General features: G+C 53.2%; 1 protein-coding gene and 2 pseudogenes across 1 annotated transcript; 1 reads left to right on the top strand and 2 right to left on the bottom strand.

Annotated features, from left to right (window-relative positions):
* Positions 1 to 2,018: 2,018 nt before the first annotated feature.
* LOC100606216 (keratin, type I cytoskeletal 17-like) lies at positions 2,019 to 4,465 on the bottom strand. Its single transcript, XM_030827083.1, has 3 exons — positions 4,349 to 4,465; positions 2,382 to 2,507; positions 2,019 to 2,295 (listed from the first exon to the last, which is right to left on the bottom strand). The coding sequence occupies exons 1-3, from the start codon at positions 4,463 to 4,465 to the stop codon at positions 2,071 to 2,073; spliced, it is 468 nt and encodes a 155-aa protein (XP_030682943.1). The 3' UTR covers positions 2,019 to 2,070.
* Positions 4,466 to 9,069: 4,604 nt separating this feature from the next.
* Positions 9,070 to 9,532, bottom strand: LOC100596602 (annotated as a pseudogene).
* Positions 9,533 to 17,142: 7,610 nt separating this feature from the next.
* On the top strand, positions 17,143 to 21,164 carry LOC100602511 (annotated as a pseudogene).
* Positions 21,165 to 21,512: the final 348 nt, after the last annotated feature.

The raw sequence follows: 21,512 nt of genomic DNA, 5'->3' as shown, positions 1-21,512 counted from the left end.
TGAATCCATTCATATATTGCTGGTGGGCAGGCGAGATGCTGCAACCCGTATAGACGCAATATGGCACTCTCCATTAATGTTACAAATAACCTCTGATCCAGTAACCCCTCTTCTGAGAATGCGTCCTACAGATATAATTGCGTGATTATTTAGTTATAACAGCAAAAGACTGGAAGCCATCCACATGCCCATCAATAGGGGACAGGTTAAGCAAATATGGTACATCTGTAGCAGAATATCATGCAACTCTGAAAAAGAATGAAGATGCTCTCTAGGAATGAATAATGGAAAGCTCACCAATAGCAAGATGCAGAATGGTATAATTGCATGACACCTTTTAATTACAAAAAGGGAGGTGTGAACAAAGAATACAATCTTTTTTATTAGTATAAAAAACTTGGCTGGGTGCGGTGGCTCACGCGTGTAATCCCAGCACTTTGGGAGGCCAAGGCGGGTGGATCACGAGGTCAGGAGATGGAGACCATCCTGGGTAACATAGTGAAACCCCGTCTCTACTAAAAAACAAACAAAAAACTCTAGGCCGGGTGCAGTGGCTCACATCTATAATCCCAACATTTTGGGAGGCCAAGGTGGGAAGATCACTTGAGCCAAGAAGTTTGAGACCAGCCTAGGCAACATAGGGAGACCCCATCTCTACAAAAATTTCAAAAATTAGCTGGGTGTGGTGACATGAGCCTGTATCCTAGCTACTCAAGAGGCGGAGGTGGGAGGATTGCTTGAGTCCAGCACACGGAGGTTGCGGTGAGCTGAGATTGCAACACTGCACTCCAGCCTGGGTGAAAGAATGAAATCCTGTCTCAAAAAACAAAAAACCAAACAGACAAAAAACCAACAAAAGAAAACCTCTAGAGGGACGCATGGAAGCAAAAGTGGTTGCCTGTGTGGGACTTGTACATAGACAGGAAGTGGGTGAATAAGAGCAGAGAAAGGAGTGAGACTTTGCACTGCAGACTTTTTTTTTTTAAGACAGAGTCTCACTCTGTCACCCCGGCTGGAGTGCAGCGGGCACGATCTCTGCTCACTGTAACCTCTGCCTCCCAGGCTCAAGTGATCCTCCTACCTCAGCCTGCCGAGTAGCTAGGACTGCAGGCGTGCACTACCATGCCTGGCTAATTTTTTAAAATTTTTAGTAGAGACAGGGTTTCACCATGTTGCCCAGGCTGGTCTCGAACTCCTGAGCTCAAGCAATCTGCCCGTCTCAGCCTTCCAAGGTGCTGGGATTACAGGTGTGAGCCACTGTGCCCGGTCCCACTGTATCCTTTTTATATGGTTTTGATTTTTGAACCAGTTAAATATATTACGAACGCAAAATTAATTATAATAACTGAGTGGGTGACCAGCACTAGGGTTCCCATCATGAGACGATGACAGAGAGTCTCTCCAAAGTAGGTGTGAATCAGAATTCACAAAACCCAGGAAGGCTGGGTCGCCCGTGGGCATCCCGTTTCACCTCCTCCCTCAATAAACAGGATCTGCGGAATCGTTTGGTTTCCCACCACAAGGGGGCGCATGTGGGCTCTGCTTAGGGCAGCAGCAGGTGACCTGAGCGGGGCAGGGATTAGAGAAACGATCCAGCGGGCTGAGACAAGCTAAGGTGTCTCAGGAGCTCACAGAAATGAACTATAGCTCGGCTGCTAGAAAATGCAGCAGTGGGCCGGGCGCGGTGACTCACGCCTGTAATCCCAGCACTTTGGGAGGCTGAGGCGGGCGGATCACGAGGTCAGGAGATCCAGACCATCCTGGCTAACATGGTGAAACCCTGTCTCTACTAAAAATACAAAAAATTAGCCGGGCACGGTGGCGGGCGCCTGTAGTCCCAGCTACTCGGGAGGCTGAGGCAGGAGAATGGCGTGAACCCGGGAGGCGGAGCTTGCAGTGAGCCGAGATCGCGCCACTGCACTCCAGCCTGGGCGACAGAGAGAGACTCCATCTCAAAAAACAAAAAACAAAAAAACAAAACAAAACAAAAAACAGAGAGAAAATTAGATGTGAGTCTGAGAGCCCCACCCCTGCCAAGAGGCCCCCAGCCCTGACCCCAGGCTCCCCCACTCACTGGGCATCCTCGCCCTCCAGCAGGTGGCGGTAGGTGGCGCTCTCCTGCTCCAGCCACGTATTCATGTCCAGGAGGATCTTGTACTCCTGGTTCTGCTGCTCCATCTCGCAGCGAAGCTGGGCCAGCTGCTCCTCCACGCTGCCGATCAGCCCCTGGATCTGGGACAGCTGCATGCAGTAGCGGTTCTCTGTCTCCGTCAGGTTGCCCTCCAGGGATGCTTTCTGCAGGACGGCAGGAAGACCAGGGGTCAGTGAGGGTTGTCAGGGTCCTCTTCTGGGCCCACCCCCATGCACAGGACTGTTCCTACCGTGCTGAGCTGGGACTGCAGCTCGATCTCCAAGGCCTGCATGGTGCGCCGGAGCTCCAAAATCTCGCTCTTGCCACTCTGCACCAGCTTGCTGTTGGTAGCCACCTTGCAGTTCAGCTCCTTTGTCTGCAGACAGGACACAGGACAGGGTGGTGTGAGCCTGGATCCCTCTCCCAAGTCAGGCCTCTTCCCAAATCTAACTGTGGAGAGAGTGGTGCCTTCCAAGCCTTCCCCCACGAGGGGACCCCACTCCCCACAAGGACCCCTCCTTTGTTCTCCCTCTGCTCTATCTGGCAAGCCCCTCTCTGGATGGGTGGAGCAAGAGGCACTTTGGAATTCTTGAATCTGCCTCTGGGCAGGAATGTCTGGGAGAGTTGGATGCCCAAGGCTGGCTCTCAGGTGTGGGCTGGAGTGGCAGACCTGGAGTTCCTTGGTACAGATACGACATCACATCATGGGCTTGGATGGGGTCTCTGGGACAGTGTGTGGAGTTGAGAGAGGAAAAGGCCAAGAATGAAACAAGGAAGAGAAAACCTGGAGAAGAGAAATCATCAAAGTGTGGCAGGAACACAGAGGGGGGCCGAGACCAAGACAGAGGGATGCAGTGAAGCCGGGGAGGAGGGGCTTCAAGAAGGGGCAGGTCAGCTGTGTCATGTGGCCAGAGAGCTGAATTCAGATGAGGCCCCAAATGGTCCACTGGATGTGGTACTTGAGACGTCATCAGGCAACCAGGAGAACACAGCAAAAGTGACATTATGCCAGTTCTGGGTCCAGTCTTGAAGACTGGCACATTTCACTTCCTCTTTCTTAAAATGGGCTCTCTTGGGGCCCTCCCTCTCAGACCCAAGCACCTATGCTGTGAGAATCCCAGCCTAGGATATGTGTAGCCTCTCCAATCAACAGCCCTGGTGGAGTGGCCAGCCCAGAGTCAGCATTAAATGCCAGTCCTGTGAGTGATACATCTTGGGGACTCTGACTTAGTCATGTTTATTTATGGCTGAAGCCCCATCGAGAAGAACCTCCCAGCTGAGCCCAGTCAACTCATAAACTCATGAAATAACAAAATGGTTGGTTTTCACAAGCCAAAAAAAAAAAGTGTCATCAGAGATTCCACGAGAAGAACTTTAATGGCTTGATGGGGATAGACCCCTAACGAAGAGGGATAAAGCATGAACAAGCATGTGTATTGTGTGCACATAGGCATGTGTGCAGGGAGGAGAGACAGTGTTTAGAAGGGCTTCATTGAGGAACTTGACTTTGGAAGGACTGCTCATTTCCGTTCACTATTTAAAAGGTCCCATCTTTGCCAGGTCTCAGGCAAATTTCCTACCAGGAAAAGCCTACCCACAGCTTGAGCCAGTGGCTTCATCAAAGATCTTGACCCTGTGATCAAGCAGTCTCAGGGCCTTAGGCAGGGAGCAGCAGCCTCAGGCTCCAGTCCCAGCCCTTCTACTTAAATTATTGGGTCTCAGCTGGGTGCAGTGGCTCACGACTGTAATCCCAGCACTTTGGGAGGCCAAGGCAGGTGGATCGCTTGAGGTCAGGAGTTCAAGTCCAGCCTGGTCAACATGGTGAAACCCCATCTCTACTAAAAATACAAAAATTAGCCAGGCATGGTGGCACACGCCTGTAATCCCAGCTACTCGGAAGGCTGAGGCATGAGAATCACTTGAACTGGAAAGGTGGAGATTTCAGTGAGCTGAGATCGCACCACTGCACTCCAGCCTGGGTGACAAAGCGAGACTCTGTCTCAAAAAAAAAAAAAAAAAAAAAAAATTGGGTCTCAATTTCCTCCTCTCCAGTGCGAGGTTAATGGCACTTCACCTGCCAACTTCTCAGGGCCATTGCTGGAAAGAAATAAAATGAAGGATATAAAAACTATCAAGGCAAAGGCTAATGTAAAAGATTCTTCTGATTCCTATTCAAAAGGCGGAGGACGTTGAAGGAGGAGGAGGTTGATGTCCAACCAGAAGCTGGCGGCCTCCTGAAGCTTTGACAGCACACTTCTCTAAAGGCAAGCTTAGGAAGATCACGGCACCCACAGGGCTTTGAATCTCACTGGCAACCTCTGGAAACCCTTCCATTCTGCTCAGATTGACATTGTGCTAAAGAGCCTGCCTTTGGCCCCTTTGAGGGCTTCTTGGATTTGCAGGGAAAGTTAGGGTCTGCTCCTGTGACCAAAATCAGAAGCCATTCTACAGCACCTGCTAGAAGAGCTGGCTTCCCTCTCTATCTAACATAATGCCATTTTCTACCTCCAACATCTGTGGCTTGAAACCTGTGCTGCCTTATGGCATGGAGGAAAGAGCACCAGAAAATGAGCCTAAAAAAGTCAGAAGTTCAAAAAAGAGAACCAGAAAACATTAGCACCTTTATCCTACTGACCTGCAGGAAGCATCCTGCACCAGGACTGTGAGGAAGCCAAGAGAAGCCGAGAGCAGGCATAAGATGCAAAACAGAGTAAAATAAATAAAAGTCACGCATCGCGTTAGGGAGAGGGTCCACGTGGCCGACCAATGGCAGTGGAGCAGCCCCTCCTGACGGCTGCAGCTTTAGGGGGCCTTCAGGCTGGTTTCCATGGCACCCATGCCTTCATAATCCTCACCCAAGCGGCTCTCCTTCAGCTCACCTTGCTTCACCAAGCTGGAGGAGAAATGAAGTAAGTGTGACAAGTATGCTGATATCCAGAGAGAAAGAGAAGGTGGGGGAAGGAGGGAGGTAAGCCCAGGGGCTTCCTCCAGGGCAAGTGGCTGGGGTCCCTGTCTGGGGCTCTGAGGGCATTTCTGGGGGAACAGGCCTAACCAAACTCTGATTTAGAAAAATCCAGGGATTCAAATACCCAAAGGATTTGGAGAGAAAAGTGATCTGAGCTCCTGTGTGCAGACGGTCCGGTCTTATACAGCAGGTCCCTGGGAACACAGAACCCTGAGGGACCAGGCTCCATGGCCACCACGGTCAGGTCTGATTGTGCTCACTCCCCTCCAGGCCCCCGGCAGAAAGTTCAGCCTTTATCTCCATGCTGGCATATGAGCTGTGCTGTGTGGCCTGTATTCGCTGTGTGACCTCGCAAAGCCTGTGCTCATCTCTCTGAAAAGATACTGGGTTGTTCTGAGTATTGAAAATCCTATATTTAGATGTTCCCAGCTCATGCCTAGGACATAGAAGGATTGCAGAAAGCTGTAGATTTTTAATATACCCATTTCATTGAAGTACAATTTACATGCAATAAAACTCACTAATTTTAAGTATACCATTTGATGGATTTTAACGTGTATATATAGTCAAGGAACCACCACCCAATCAAGATAGAGAATGTTTCTATGATGCAAAAAAGTCCCTCCTGGCCCTCTGCAGTCAACCGTCTCCCCCCATCTTGGCCCCAAGCAACCACTGATGGGTTTTCTGTCCCTAAAGCTCTGCCGTTTCCAGAATGTCATACACACAGAGGCCTCTGTCTGGCTTCCTTCACTTCGCACGATGCTTTCAAGGCTCACCCACATTGCTGCATGTACCAGTAGCTCCTTCCTTTTCCCTGCTGGATAGCATTCCATCCTTTGGATTAAACAGTAACTTTCGTGTGTGTGTGTGTGTGTGTGTGTGTATGAGACAGGGTCTTGCTCTGTTGCCCAGACTGGAGTGCAGTGGCCTGATCATAGCTCACTGCAGCCTTGACCTCCTAGACTCAAGCAATCCTCTTGCTTCAGCCTCCCAAGTAGCTGGGACTTCAGGTGTGCACCACCATGCCCAGCTAACTTTTTTTATTTCTTGTATTTTATTTCCTGGTTTTGTTTGTTTGTTTGTTTGTTTTTTAGAGATGGGGTCTCACTATGTTGCCCATGCTGGTCTCAAACTCCTAGGCTAAAGCAATCTTCCTACCTTGACCTCTCTAAGTGCTGGGATTAAAGGCGTGAGCCACTGCACCCAGCCAATAATAACTTTTTAAATATTTGATTATGTTTAATGATACTTGAAGTCCACCCTGAGTCCTGTTCCCCTGTATAATACTCTGCTGTTTCTTCTTGGGTTCATCTCAGAGGTGTCATCATGGTCACACCTTCCTGGCATGTTCCTGAGCTTTTTTCTTCACTCAGACCCAATAGTACCAGCTGGTGGGGAGAGGGGTAGGGAAGGGGTGGGGGTCGCCCACCCAACCCAGGCTCACCCCTCCATCCCATGTGAAACTGTGCCCACCCCCCATGGCTGCACCCATGGATATCACCAGTGGGACAACAGTGCAGGTGTGGCCTTGCTGCAGCGTGCCTGGTCCACCTAATGCTTTCCCAGCCCCTGCCTGACTTTTACCAAATCTATCCTTTCTTTCTCAGCCCTAGAGCCCCACAGAGAAGGTGACGTGGAAGGTCCCCACAGAAGAATCCAGCCCTCTCCATCCACTGATTTCTTTTCTTTCATTCATTCAACAAGAAATTATTGAGGGGCTTTCTGTTCCAGGCACAGGCCAGGGGCTGGGTGGCAGGCAGAGGGGCAGCCTCCAGGGCCACGGGGCCCAGCCAGGCCCACCTCCGTCACCTCTCCTTCCCCGCCCCAGACTCGGCCCAACAGGCAGGACTGAAATGAAACCTCGCCCTTCCAGCATCTTCCAATTTCTTGCTCTTAGATCAGACCCTGCACAGCAGCAGACAATTGAAAAGGACTTCCGGGTGCCTGCTCACACTTTCATCCTTCTTTTCTCTCTCCCTTTTTTCATCTTCTTTTTAAAAATGCTCTTTAATAGTGGGAAAGTTAGCATGAAAAGGAGAGAAAATGAGGCTTGAAAAGAATGTGTCTGATGTGCAGCAATTTGTTCACCTGCGAGAGGTTCTTCCCCTCCTGAACCTCACTGCTGGGGGCCCAGCACTGCCGGGCGGCAGGAGGTGGGAGGCGGCTGGGAAGCTACAGGAGGCCCTCTCTTCTGCTCTTCTGAAAGCAGAGGCAGAAGGCGGGTCAAGGTAAGAGATTGGCCTCATGACAGCAAGTAAAGTCAGGGTCATAGGAGACCAGGGTCACCTGCCATGTTCCTCTGGCATCTGTTGGAGCCACACTAGGGGCCTGGAGAATTGTTCACCATAAGACATTTCCTTTCCTATCTTAAGGCAAGAGCCTGGTGTCCTGCGTGGTGGGGAAAGGGGGCCTAGAGTCAGGGAATGGGGTTCCAGCAGGGCAGATTCGGGGTCTGGTCACCCCAGGACTCGGGCCACCATTGTGCCCTCCTTCCTACTTGGGCTCCAGTCACATACCCTACTGACCTCTGGAAGAGCCAGGCAGGTCCCAGCTAAGGATCCTTCCCCGAGGATCCCAGCTGGGCTTAGGGTTTCAAGAAAGCCTCAACCGGCCTCCATCCACGCTGCGCTAGACTGACCCTGCTGCCCCCTCCCCTTATTCAATGAGAAAGCTCAGGACCCACATGCAAGACAGAGCCTGCAAGAGAAGACCCCCCGTCGAGCTCCTTTCCTGCAAAGGAGACTGTTCTCTGGCTCCTATCATGAAAGGCAGGGAGGCAGGGAGTCTGGGCCAAAGTGCCCACAGGGCAGGGGCTGCCAGAGCTTGTTTCCCTGGGAAATGACAGAGGCGTGCAACGCCTGCGAGCCTGGAGTCTTGGCAGGCTGGACGGTCCAATGGTTAGACAGTGGACTCTGGGCCAGCTTGCCCGGGTTCAGATAAAATCAGATCAAATCCATTTGTTTCTTATTAGCTGTGTGGCCAGGACTAGAACCAGACAGAAACTGGGGGTGATTATAGCGGTGCCTCTCTGAGTCATTGTACAAGTTACCACCCATAATGCACTTGGGATGGTACTTGGCACACAGTAGGTGCACGGAGAAGGCTGGTGTCCCGAGCTCAGCATCATTATTCAGCCAGACCCTCCCCTGCATAGTAGCGCCCACCCCGCTGGCAGGATAGGAGGATGGAGGATGGGCACTTCCCCCTCCCCTTCTACCTGGGGCAGGGAGAATCTGCCAGGGGTGCCCCTGCCCCTGAGCTCCGGCCTCCCCCACCACCCCCAGTGACAGAGACAGAGCTGGAGCTGGGCTGGGTAGCAAAAGCTGCAGATGGGGAGCTGGGCTCATACCTCAGGGTTGCCCCACACTGCACAACTCTGGGGATGCCATTTACATCAACAGCCCCTGGTGGCCCCTGCCCAGGACCAAGGCACAAGCTCTGGAGGAGACAGGCCAGGGTTCCCCGAGATGCCGCTTGCCCACCAAAGGCTGCTTCAAAGACCTGAAGAATAAGCCTGACAAGGCAGAGACAGAAGCACGGGCTGAGTAGGGCCTGGGAGCCTGATTTGCCGGTGGGCCCAGCCCGGGGGGACATGGATTTTCCCTTCTCCTGGAGCACAGTGGCCTAGTTTTGTCCTAGAGACTGAAGAGACCCAGAGAAAAGCTTCATGCTGTCCCTCCCTCAAAGCCATCTCACTCCCACACATCTCCGCACCCCTCCCCAGAGGCCAGAGCTTCGGGAACCCCAGCGAGAGTGTGGTTTCCTCTCAGCCTCGCCCCTCAGAGACTTCCTCTCAGCAGCAGCTGCAGCCAGGCCAGCTCGAGGCCAGATATCAGCCAGTCCTTGTGAAACCTCCCTGCACGGTGGAGACAGACAGAGACAGGGCACCAGGCCAGGCCCCTTCCAGTGGAGGGGGCAGCAAGTGAGCAGGGGCGGTTAGAGGAGTGGGAATCACAAGGGAGAACAGTGACTAGGGAGAGTGATAGAGAAGTGTGTGCCACTGCTGTGTGCATGTGCAAATGTGCATGTGCGCACATGCGCATGTGTGCTGCACGCTCGTGTGTGTAGTATGTGTGCAAGTGTGTAGGTGGGTGTGTGCAAATGTGTGAGCAGGCATAGCTGTGTGCAAATGCATAAGTGTGCACTGTATAGGCACTGACACTTGTGTCAGTGTACAAGTGCTGCTTGTGCAAGTTTGTGGCTGTGTGTGCAAATGCATGTGAGTGTGTCTGTGCCTGTGTGCAAATGGGTGTGTGCAAGTGTGCAGGTGTGTCAGACAAGTGCAAGGGCATATTTCTGCAAATGCACATGTGTGCAAGTGTGTGGGCATGCGTGCAAATGGGTGCTAGTGCACAGGTGTGTGGGTGTGCAAGTGTATGCAAATGCATATATGTGCACATGTGTTCAATGCATGTGTGTGCAACTGTGCACATGTGTGCAACTGTGTGTGTGTGAGTGCCCTGGAAAAGAGAGAGGGAGAGGAGGAGAGAAGAGCAGAAAAATACCTACGGTAAAAGCCAGTACTGCCCAGCAGACGTGTCCAACGGAGAGCACCAAGAGGCAGAAACAGCCTCTCTTTGTTCCTGTCTCAGTAGCGGGCATAGTAGCAGCACAATGACTTGTGTTGCCTGCCTGGCAGATCACACAGATCACAGATGCCTCCTCATCACAGGATGTGGTCGCTGCACCCTGTCCTAACTCCAGTCCTTTCCCTCACCTTCACCAGCTAACCTCTTCCCTCCAAGCCCCCTCCCCTGATTGCTGTCAAGGTCAGCAGGCCCCCACCCTATCCATGAGGGAGCCAAGGGTAGTATCTGCTCAACGCCGTCACTCCCTGTGGGCCAGCTTCTCCTCGCCCAGGAACGAGGGGATTTCCTGACTGTCTCTTTAGGGAGGGTGACGTAAACTGTTTTGCTAGTGTGGAGCCAAAGAGCCTTCCAGGCCTTCATTTCTCTAGATGTGGAGCCCTTTGGGAATGAGCATAGCAGGCTTGTTCCTGCCCAGCATCTTGGAAGATCTCAGACTAGTACTCCCTGTAGATGCTTGGGACCTAAGAAACAGAGCCCTGCAGAAGGACTGGCAAGACCACATGTCCCGGGGTGGCCAGTGTTTCCAGCGGCGACACCTGGGATTGAAACCAACCTTTGGAGAGTGAGAGACCCCACAGCACCAGCTGTGCCACTGACTGGGAAGTGCCCAGCCTTGGCCCTAGAGTGGGAAAATGGCCTGGACATGAAATGTGTGGAGACCTGACACCTGTGCTGGCCCCTGCAGCAGAGGCAGAGGCCCAGGCCTGCTTTTCCCAGGGCTCTCCAGGGAGTCCCTGCACAGCCCTCAAGAGCCTGCCCTGCGTTATCATCCTCAAGGTCAAGAAACTTCCTTGGGGGAGTCTCCAGAGACAGGCAGCCTGGTCATGCCCTGACAGACCCACCCACTCTACTCCAGGACCTCCGGATTTGGTCCGGGAGTCGAGGCACAGGGGAGTCTGTCATTGAACCAGCCACCTGCATCAGAGCCGGGTCCACCTCCTCCTCCATCCTGCTGAGGCTCTTTGAGCCTCAGTTTCCTCATCTATAAGGTGGGAGGTGAGGATGCCCAATTCAGTGTCTGGTGAAGACAAAATTTATCCCCTCGTCCAGGGCTGGCCTGGAGCAGATCCTCCCCCTTCCTCTTCATCTCGGCCCCAGGACAAGCATGGCTTCCCTCTCTAGACTTCCTCCCTTGGAGCTCCAGGCACTGAGGACTGGCAGATCTCATTCATCTCTCTCTCTCCCTCTCTCTCTCCCCCCCTCTCTCTGCCTCTCTCTCTCTCTCCCTCTCTCTCCTCTCTCCCTCTCTCTCTCTCCCCTCTCTCTCTGCCTCTCTCTCTCTCTCCCTCTCTCTCTCTCCCTCTCTCTCTCTCTCCCTCTCTCTCTCTCCCCCTCTCTCTCTCTGTCTCAGAATGTCACATAGATATTCCTCTCTCCTGGAAAACTTTCCTGCCCCCAAGCCCCCGTGGGGTGCCTCTTCTAGGGGCTTGCATGTGCCCCAAACTTTCCCTATCTTCCCATCAATCGTGGTGAGCTAGAATTATCTGATAATCTACCTGCCTCTCTCCTGGGCTACACTCCCCTTGAGAGTGAGACTGGGTCCAGTAGACTGTTGTATGCCCGGTGCCCAGCACAGGGTAGATGTCCATGAAATATACATGGACCAGTGACCGATTGAGATTGAGACCTGACTGGAAGCATCTTCCAAATGGCTGCTGGGAGAGCAGCCCATCCGGCACCCCAGCTCATGCCCCATCCCCCACTCCTCCAGCTCCTCTCCTCCCAAGTCCCTGCCACCACAGCCAAGCTCGCGCTCCAAAGCAGCTCTGCCATCATCTGATGCAGACTCCTCAGCTGCTGCCATGGAGACCAGCCAGCAGTGAGCTCTGTGCCCTCCTTCTGCAGGAGCCGAGCAGAGCATGGGGGAACCCTGAAGCGTGCAGAGAGAACCCATCAAGGAGGAGGCGGGGGGAATGCGTGGCTCTGCATCCAGGCAAACCTGGAGTTAGGCCCCATCTGCCCCTACTCTCCTTCCTACACCTGTGACACCTCAGGCAAGTTGCTTCATCTCCCTGAGCCTCCCGTGAAATGCAGAAGATCCCAGCCACACACTGTTATTGAGGGATGGGATCGACCCGTTAGGGTGCGGGGCTGTCTCCACGTCATTTTGGTGTGCCAACCCTGCCTTGGCTTTCTGGGGGCTGTTTTGAGTGTTTCTCTCCCCTTGACCTTTGTGTCCAACTCTCCCCACCTCAACTCAGATGAGGCTGAAGGAAGGAGAGACTCCATTCCCACGATAGCACAAAATGATTTTCTGTGGCATTCGAAAACAAAGAAGAAGCCTACAGGTTTGTTAACCAACTTTTGAACTTGGTCTGGCCCTGAGGGCCACTAATGTGGGGGCCACATTGGTTGCTTCCTGCAATGAGCTAAGGGCTATGGGCAACTCTGCTCACGAAGAGCTTAAGGCGGCATCTCACTTGCAGGACAGCCTCCAGGTCTCACTGGAGTCAGGGAAAGTGATGGCTGTCCTGTCTCCTTGTTGCTTTAAATGGTAGCTATCTCTGAAGATGGCTGAATGTCCCTGAGCCCACTGGGGACTTTGGGGACAGAAACATGCCAAGATGCTACAACCGGCCCTGGGCACAAAGCCACCTCTCCAGCTTTCCATGCTCAGCATTAGTCCTGGCATGGAGCTGAACACCTGTGTCTGAGGCAGGCCCAGGCCCTGATGCAAAATGTACCACCCACGTCCTTCTGCCAAATGTCAGCTCGACCCAGCTGCAAGGCAGAGAAAACTTGGCAGTGTTCCCAAAGGGGACAGGAAATTGTCTCTTTTGTTAAATGGATGGATGGATAGATAGATGGGTGGATGGGTGAAAGGGTGGGTGGGTGGTGGATGGATGGATGGGTGAATGATTAGATGGATGGGTGGATGGAAGGGTGGGTGGGTGGTGAATCAGTGGGTGGGTGGATAACTGGATGGGTGGATGGGTGGTTGAATGGGTGGATGACTAGGTGAAAGAATGGATGAATGGATGGGTGGGTGGATGAATGGATGGGTGGGTGGGTAGGTGGATGAATGGATGGGTGGGTGAGTGGATGATGGATGGGTGGGTGAGTGGATGGATGGATGGATGGGCTTGTGGGTGGATGGATAGGTGGGTGGGTGGATGATTGGATGGATAGATGGATGGATGAGCGGATGCGTGGGTGGGTGGGTGGCTAGAAGGAAGGGAGGAAAGGAAGGAATACAAGAGTCATACTTCGTGTAAAGGCCCACAGAGGTCAGGAGTTCGAGGCCAGCCTGGCCAACACGGTGAAACCCCGTCTCTACTAAGAAGACAAAAAATTAGCCAGGCGTGGTAGTGTGGGCCTGTAATCCCAGCTACTCAGGAGGTTGAGGCAGGAGAATCACTTGCACCTGGGAAGCGGAGGTTGCAGTGAGCCAAGATTGTGCCACTGCACTCCAGCCTGGGTGATAGAGTGAGACTCTGTCTCAAAAATAAATAAAGGAAAAGAAGGAAAGAAAGAGAGAAAGAAAGAAAGAAAGAAGAAAGAAGAAAGAAAGAAGAAAGAAAGAAAGAAAGAAAGAAAGAAAGAAAGAGAGAAAAAAGAAACAGAAAGAGTGAAAGAAAGAAAGAAAAAGAGAGAGAGAAAGAAAGAAAGAAAGAAAGAAAGAAAGAAAGAAAGAGAAAGAGAAAGAAAGAAAAGGAAAGAGGCCAGGCACGGTGGCTCACACCTCTAATCCCAGCACTTTGGGAGGCCGAGGTGGGAGGATCACCTGAGGTCAGGAGTTTGAGACCAGCCGCAACATGGAGAAACCCCGTCTCTACTGAAACTACAAAATTAGCCGGGCGTGGTGGTGCAGGCCTGTCATCCCAGCTACTTGGGAGGCTGAGGTAGGAGAATCGCTTGAACCTGGGAGGCGGAGGTTGCGGTGAGCCGAGATCGCGCCATTGCACTCCAGCCTGGGCAACGAGAGCGAAACTCCGTCTCCAAAAAAAAAAAGGAAAAAATGAAACGAAAGAAAGAAAGAAAGAAAGAAAGAAAGAAAGAAGAAAAGGCAAGGCAAATCTACCTGCTTTCACTACATCTGGGGAGAATCAGGAAAGTCCCCACTAACAAGGCCTAAAGTGGAGCTGCCGTCTGTAAAACCCGAGCAGAAGAGTCCACGCGGGTTAAAGACACGAAGAAAGACAAGGAAACAAAGGATCAAAGAGAAGAACCATCTGGCCCAGCCTGGGTCTGTCTCTGAGGTTGTCTGGGCAACCAGGGAGTGGGACGGAGGGAGGGCGGTCCTCCGAGACTCCGTCTCAAAAATATAAATCAGGATAATAAAAGAAGATTCAGTTACCAAAAAAATTACGCAGAATTCGTAACGCGTTTGATGCCTCGAAAGGCGAGAGGCGTATGTGTATGTCACTGTGGGCTCGTTTTCTTTTTTTCCTCTTCTCCCGGAAACTCACTTTTTAATGATTTTGTTTCATTTCATTTTTATTTTTATTTTTTTGAGACGGAGTCTCGCTCTGTCGGCCAGGCTGGGGTGCAGTGGCGCGATCTCGGCTCACTGCAACCTCCGCCTTCCAGGTTCAAGCGATTCTCCTGCCTCAGCTCGGCCTCCCGAGTAGCTGGGATTACAGACGTACAGCACCGCGCCCGCCTAATTTTGTGTATTTTGAGTAGAGACCGGGTTTCGCCGTACTGGCCCTGCTGGTCTGACCGCCTCGTGATCCACTGGCCTCGGCCTCCCGAAGTGCTGGGATGACAGGCTTGAGCCACGGCACAGGGCCTATTTATTTATTTTATTCTATTCTATTTTATTTTTATTTTCTTTATGGATTTTTCTTGATGGGTTTATTTATTTTATTTTATTTTTTGGAGACGTGGTTTCGCTGTTGTTGCTCAGACCGGAGTGCAATGGCGCAATCTCGGCTCACCGCAACCTCCGCCTCCCGGGTTCAAGCAATTCTCCTGCCTCAGCCTTCCTAGCAGCTGGGCTTACAGGCATGCGGCACCACGCAGGGCTAATTTTGTATTTTCAATTGAGACGGGGTTTCTCCATGTTTTTCAGGCTTGTCTCCAACTCCCGACCTCAGGTGACGCGCCCAGCTCTGTCTCCCAAAGTGATGGGATTACAGGCATGAGCCGCCGTGCCCGGCCTATTGTACTGTATTGTATTGTATTGTATTGTATTGTATTGTATTGTATTGTATTGTATTGTATTGTATTCTATTCTATTCTATTCTATTCTATTCTATTCTACTCTATTCTATTCAACTGTACTGTACTGTACTGTACTGTATGGTGTTGACTTATTTTATTTATTTAGTTTTATGTTATTTTATTTGTTTGTTTTTGCCTGACCAAACGTCAATCAGACCCAGTCGTCGAAGTGGCGCTTTCCTCGGCAACAAGGGAGGGAGGAAGTTGGAGATGAGGGTGGGGGCGGTGGAGAAGACACAGTTGCCCCAGGCTGTGCGCAGGCGGCCTGAGATTCCTTCCTCCGTGAGGCCTCCCTTTTCAGAGTAACAGTGGCCGCTAGGTGATGCCCGACGTCCACCAATGAGAGTGTCAGCCCGGAATGAATTGGGATCGCCTGGAGGGGGAGGGGGGAGGGGGAAGGATGGAGGCCCCCACGGCACAGTGGGTCACCGTGCCCTCCCAGGCGATCCCCACCACTAATCGACCAGGGACCCTGGGGGGAGGCAGCCTAAGTCCCCACCCGTCGGATCATCTGGAACTTCCGTCCAGAGACCAGAGACCGACTGGGAATTCTCTCACTCAAGGTCCAAATCGAAAAGAATCACTGGCACAGACACCGGGACTAAGGCAATTTCTAAAAGACCGGTTTCTGTGTTTTTGGTATATCCGTGTATTTCTGGAACACAAAATTACTTATTTTAAACGGTTTTTCTCCTCCTGACGTCTACGGTCCTGTGATAGACAGACCAGGGGACTCCTCAGCTCAGAGTCCATGAGGCCAGAAGGTGACGTCCTAAATTTCTACTTAGAATGAATTTAAGCACACCAGTCAAACACTCTGCCGTGAAACTGTCGGCGGGAAGACAAGCGGGTGGGGGGGGGGGAGGTGGGGAAGCCGGGCGCGGTGGGTTCACGCCCGTCATCCCCGCACTTTTGGGAGGCCAAGGGCAGGTGGAGCCCTCGACCCAAGCCGTGGCAACGTGGTGAAACCTCGTCTCTGAAAAAAAACACAAAGACTAACTGGTTTCATAACTTGGACTCCAAGTTAATAAATAGAGAAATAGGCCGGGGGCGGTGGCTCACGCCTGTCATCCCAGCACTTTGGGAGGCCGAGCGAGGCGGGCAGATCAACTGGGGTCGCCAGTTCGAGACCAGCCTGACCCACATGGAGAAATGCCGTCTCTACTAACAATACAAAATCAGCCGGGTGTGGTGGCCCATGCCTGTAATCCCAGCTACTCAGGAGGCTGAGGCAGGAGAATCACTTGAACGCGGGAGGTGGAGGTTGCGGCGAGCCGAGATGGTGCCATTGCACTCCGGCGTGGGCACCAAGAGTGAAACTCCTTCCCCCGCCCCCCAAAAAATTAAGTGCTGTATTCTGTTATTTTTGCTTCCTACCCTGAGAAGAACATAATACAGCTGTTGTCTGTCTGCCTGCCTGCCTGCCTGCCTGCCTGCCTGCCTGCCTGCCTGTGACAGGGCCTCACTGTCTTTCGCCCAGACTGGAGTGCAGTGACACCATGATGGCTCACTGGCTGCAGCCTCAACCTCCCCAGGGTTAGGCCATTCCTCAAGGGATCCTACGGCCTCGGCCGCCCAAAGCGTTGGGGTTACAGGCGTGAGCCACCAGCACCCGGCCCGAGTTAATACATCTGGTCTCACTACGTCTTAACCACACACCCATGAAGGACTCAAGTCAAGAGAGAGTCGGCAAGAGACTCTCAGCATTCTCTTCCGAAAGCACGTGTGTCCCGAGCTCCTGTGGTTTTGGGTGGCCACACGTAGAGGAGAGATTTCCAACGTTTCCAGAGCGGTGCGAGCCACAGCCATTCGGGGCATCCGAGCCGGAGATGGGGTTTCTGACGGCGACTTAAGGGCCAGGAAGGGCCAGAATCTGCCAAGGCCCGTGTTCCAGGGTGGGGCCCGATGGAACCCAAGGTAGAGGGAGTCAGCCGTCCGCACAGAGAGAGCTCCAGCCCTAGGCCCCACTGTGCAGACCGAAGCAGAAGGAAGAGAGTCCTTCGTCCTACGTGCCACATCCCTCCACCGAACTCGGGAGCGGAAACACGGAAACCGCGTGTTTCCAAACGTGAGGTGACTCTCGGTTTACAATGGGTCACGAGGGGCCGGGCTCTCCAGAGTCCGCAGGATAAAGAAGTCATTCTTGCTCGGCCTCCCCCATCCCCTGGTAACTGTCGCTGGTGACTTTAAATGAGCCGGGGCTGGCAGGCCCAGGAGCCGCTACGGGGGGAGGGGGCGGGGGGTGTGCCTCAGGCACTGCAGGAAGGAAGTGGGCCTGAGCCTGGAGGATGACGGCGCTGCAGGAACCCGTCCAGGCGGCTATGTGGCAAGCACTAAACCACTATGCTTACCGAGATGCGGGTTTCCTCGCAGAACGCCTTTATGCAGAAGTACACTCAGAAGAAGCCTCGTTTTTACCGGAGACCTGTTCTCACCGCTCAGGAAAGGCCTACAAAGCATATAGACTCTCGAAAGGACACAGTTGCGCTACACCGCAATGCAAATACCTGCTTGCAAAATGTCGCGTTGATCTCAGCAAGCTTGCAGAAGGGGAACGAATCTTATCCGGTGGGGTGTTTAATAAACAGAAAAGCCATGATGATATTGTTACTCATAGGTTATTGAGTTTGGTGATTCGGCTTGCTTTACTCTCTCATTGTCGGGACATGTATATCGCAAGACAGATCCGCTTGCCAAAGCATCAGAGTGTTACCCAAAGGGCCTTAGTTTAAGGCCTTTCCTCTGGTATCCCTTGGAATCACTCTGTGAAATAGGTGAAAAGCCGGATCCTGACCAAACGTGTACATTCACATCTTTACAGAACTTTAGCAACGGCCTGCCCAACTGTTGCACCGCACGAGTACCTCGTCATAGTCTATGTCACAGACAGCCCGAGACCCTTCTTACGGAAACACCCCAGGACACCGTTGAATTAAACAGATTGAATTTAGAATCTTCCAATTCAAAGGACTCCTTGAATACAGATTCCCCAGTGTCTTCTATTGATTCAGCTGTCATTTCACCTGATACTGTCCCACTGGGAACAGGAACTTCCATATTATCTACGCAGGTTCAAAATAAGCCACACGCTGGTCGGAGTTTATCGGGACGACCAGCAGCTGTTAGTCCATTAACTCCAAGTGTTGGGATTTTGCCATTAGAAACCCCGAGTCCGGGAGATGGATCCTATTTACAAAACTGCACCCGTATTAGGCACCTTCTGTCACTGACGTGCCATCATCCACCGGAGCCCCTTCCAAAAAGCCCGTTGCCAGAATCGGCCGAACTGGAGCCCAGCCTGCCTTCTCACAGAGCGGACATAGCCGAGAGGTGACTCCAGTTCTTGCAAACACACAAAGTTCTGGTCCACAAACAAGGGCGTCACCTCAGGTATCGAGCCCCACTGTGGCATCTCCCCTAAATGCACCGCCTCGAAGAAATCCATGACTCTTGACTAGTGACAGCTCCACGACCAAGGAGAATAGGAAAAAAAATTAAAAATGAAGTGTTCACCTAAAATCCCAAACAGAAAAACAAAAAGTAAAACTAACGAAGGAGGAATAACTCAACCTCACGTCGATGGCAGCCTGGAAATGACAAAATTGGACTCTTCCATCATTTCAGAAGGGAAAATATCCGCAATCACACCTCGGATTCAGGCTTTGAATCTACAAAAAGCAGCAGCAGAAGGCTTGATGAGCCTTCTTCGTGAAAGGGGGAAAGGTTATTTAGCTTTGTGTTCTTACCACTGCGGACAAGCTATCAATATTTTGAGCCATCTACCTTCTCACCACTACAATGCTGGTTGGGTACTGTGCCAAATTGGAAGGGCCTATTTTGAGCTTTCAGAGTCCACGCGAGCTGAAAGAATCTTCTTTTCCTCTGTTGCCCAGGGCCTGCAATCTATGGCTGTGTGCCCGCACGGCGGACTAATCTGGACTCCGAGGGCCAATCGCTACCCTCTTATTCACTTCCTGTAGCGCGCGGTTTCGTTTGGAGCTGCTCTCCAGCTTGTACCATGTAGCTCTGGTACGGCCTCCCGAGGTGCTGGACTGCAACGGAGTCTCAGCTTCACTCTGGTGCTCTGGTCTGCCTACTGAATGCTGTTGCGTGGTCTTCTTCCGGACGCCTTAACTCCCAGTTGCCGCCTTGGCCTACCAGCGTGTGGGTTTCGGCCCTTTGCGGGCCGGCCGTTGGGAGGTGGGGAGGTCTCTGCTGGCCACCTGCTGCCCGGCTCCCATCTGGGAGTGAGGAGCGCCTTGCCCGGCTCCCCGTCTGGGAAGAAGTGAGGAGCGCTCTCTGCCCGCCATCCATAATCTGGGAGGTGAGCGCCTCTGCCGGCCACCATGTCTGGAAGTGAGAGCCCTCTGCCCGCACCATCGTCTGGAAGTGAGGACGCTCTGCCCGCCACCCATCGTCTGGGATGAGGAAGCCTTGCGCCACCCGTCTGGGAGGTGGGGCGCCTCTGCCCGCCACCATCGTCTGGGAGGAGGGCACCTCGGCCGGCCGCCCGTCTGGAAGTGAGGAGCCCTCTGCCGGCACCATCGTCTGGGAAGTGAGAGCGCCTCTGCCCACCCATCGTCTGGAATGAGGAGCCCTCTGCCCGGCCCCATCGTCTGGGAGTGAGGAGCGCCTCTGCCCGCACCCATCGTCTGGGAAGTGAGGAGCACTCTGCCGGCCCCCATCGCTGGAAGTGAGGAGCGCCTTGCCAGCCGCCCCTCGGAGAAGTAGACGCTTCTGCCCGCCACCATCGCTGGGAAGTGAGGAGCACCTCTGCCAGGCCCCCATCGTCTGGGAAGGGAGGAGCGCCTCTGCCCAGCGCCCGTCTGGGAAGAAGTGAGGAGCGCCTCTTCCCAGCCGCCCCGTCTGGGAAGTGAGGAGCGCTCTGCCCAGCGCCCCGTCTGGGAGAAGTGAGGAGCGCTTCTGCCCGGCTGCCCCGTCTGGGAAGTGAGGAGCGCCTCTGCCCGGCGCCCATCGTCTGGGAAGTGAGGAGCGCCTCTGCCCGGCGCCATCGTCTGGAAGTGAGGCGCCTCTGCCCGCCGCCCTCGTCTGGGAAGTGAGGAGCGCCTCTGCCCGCCGCCCATCGTCTGGGAAGTGAGGAGCGCCTCTGCCCGCCGCCCATCGTCTGGGAAGTGGGAGCGCCTCTGCCCGCCGCCCATCGTCTGGGAAGGAGGAGCGCCTCTGCCCAGCCGCCCATCGGAAGAAGTGAGGAGCGCCTCTTCCCAGCCGCCCGTCTGGGAAGTGAGGGCGCCTCTGCCCGGCCGCCCCATCTGGAAGAAGTGAGGAGCGCCTCTGCCCGGCCGCCCATCCGGGAAAAAGTGAGGAGCGCCTCTGCCCGGCCGCCCCGTCTGGGAGAAGTGAGGAGTGCCTCTGCCTGGCACCCATCGTCTGGGAAGTGAGGAGCGCCTTGCCCGGCCCCCGTCTGGGAAGAAGTTAGGAGCGCCTCTGCCCGGCCGCCCCATCTGGGAAGAAGTTAGGAGCGCCTCTGCCCGGCCGCCCCGTCTGGGAAGAAGTAGGAGCGCCTTGCCCGGCCGCCCATCTGGGAAGAAGTGAGGAGCGTCTCTGCCTGGCCGCCCCGTCTGGGAAGAAGTGAGGAGCACCTCTGCTCGGCCGCCCATCTGGAAGAAGTGAGGAGGTCTCTGCCTGGCCGCCCGTCTGGGAAGTGAGGAGCGCCTCTGCCCAGCCGCCCCGTCTGGGATGTGGGGAGCACCTCTGCCCGACCGCCCCGTCTGGGAGGTCTCAGAGGCTCTACGGCCTGCCTGTCCGCACTCGGGGCCGAGGCGGGTGATCACAGGCAGAGTCGAGACCATCTGGCCACTGGGAACCATTGATAAAGCAGTACAAAACTCTAGGTCCCTGGTGAGGGGCCTGTAAGTCCCCCTACCCCCCCATCTTCCCGATGGACCATAGGAATGCACGTTGTAGTAAGAAAGAGGTTGAAGAAAAAAATAATAAAAAAAAATTAGAAGGATTGAGAATTCTAGGGTCGAAGGCACGGAGCTCTGCTCCGCCACACTTTGGCATCCTCAAAAAGATGTTGCTCTTTCAGTTCTGTCAAAAGACTTGACAGACGTGGATAAAAATTCGCCAGCCAGAGGCCTGGCGTGCCGCAGGGAACTGTTTCCGCTTGCAACGGGAACACGATAAGGCAATTAAATTCTTCCAGAGAGCTATCGAGGTGGATCCAGATCATGCTTAGGCCTCTCCTGTATTAGGGCGGGAGTTTGTCTTCACTGTAGAATCGGACAAAGCATGAGCTTGTTTTCGAAATGCTATCAGAGTCCATCCTAGACATTGTAACGCATGGTAAGCGGTAATGAAGTGTAAAGACGAGCTCCTATCGATGGTGCCGGTACTCGCTAATTTTTCTTGTTAGATAGCTCTTTATTGCCATGAATTTGGTTACAAATACCTAGGGATGGTACATACTGGTCAATAACGTCTAACTGAAATGCTCTCTTACGAAATGTATGTCTTTAACAAACTCTTAAATTAACTCGTGATAATAGAATACCAGATCCTTATACTCCACAGTTTCAGTCTTCTACCAAACTTTTGCAGATACTGTAGTTGTCTTTCGTGTGTGTGTGTGTGTGTGTGTGTGTGTGTGTGTGTGTGTTTCTTTAGTTTTGTGACTCGATGTGTGACTTTTTCTTCG

Source organism: Nomascus leucogenys, chromosome 14 (assembly GCF_006542625.1).
Source record: "Nomascus leucogenys isolate Asia chromosome 14, Asia_NLE_v1, whole genome shotgun sequence".
Lineage (NCBI taxonomy): Eukaryota > Metazoa > Chordata > Mammalia > Primates > Hylobatidae > Nomascus > Nomascus leucogenys.
Note: the sequence above shows the minus strand (reverse complement) of the source record. Positions and strands in the feature narration are given on the sequence as shown.

Excerpts from the sequence above, each read along its gene's own strand:
- LOC100606216 (XM_030827083.1), bottom strand. The coding sequence starts at position 4,465 with ATGGAAGGGTTTCCAGAGGTTGCCAGTGAGATTCAAAGCCCTGTGGGT. Across the intron at positions 2,508-4,348 it reads CAGGAGGCCGCCAGCTTCTG|ACAAAGGAGCTGAACTGCAA; the intron begins GTTGGACATCAA and ends TCCTGTCTGCAG. Across the intron at positions 2,296-2,381 it reads TGCAGTCCCAGCTCAGCACG|AAAGCATCCCTGGAGGGCAA; the intron begins GTAGGAACAGTC and ends GCCGTCCTGCAG.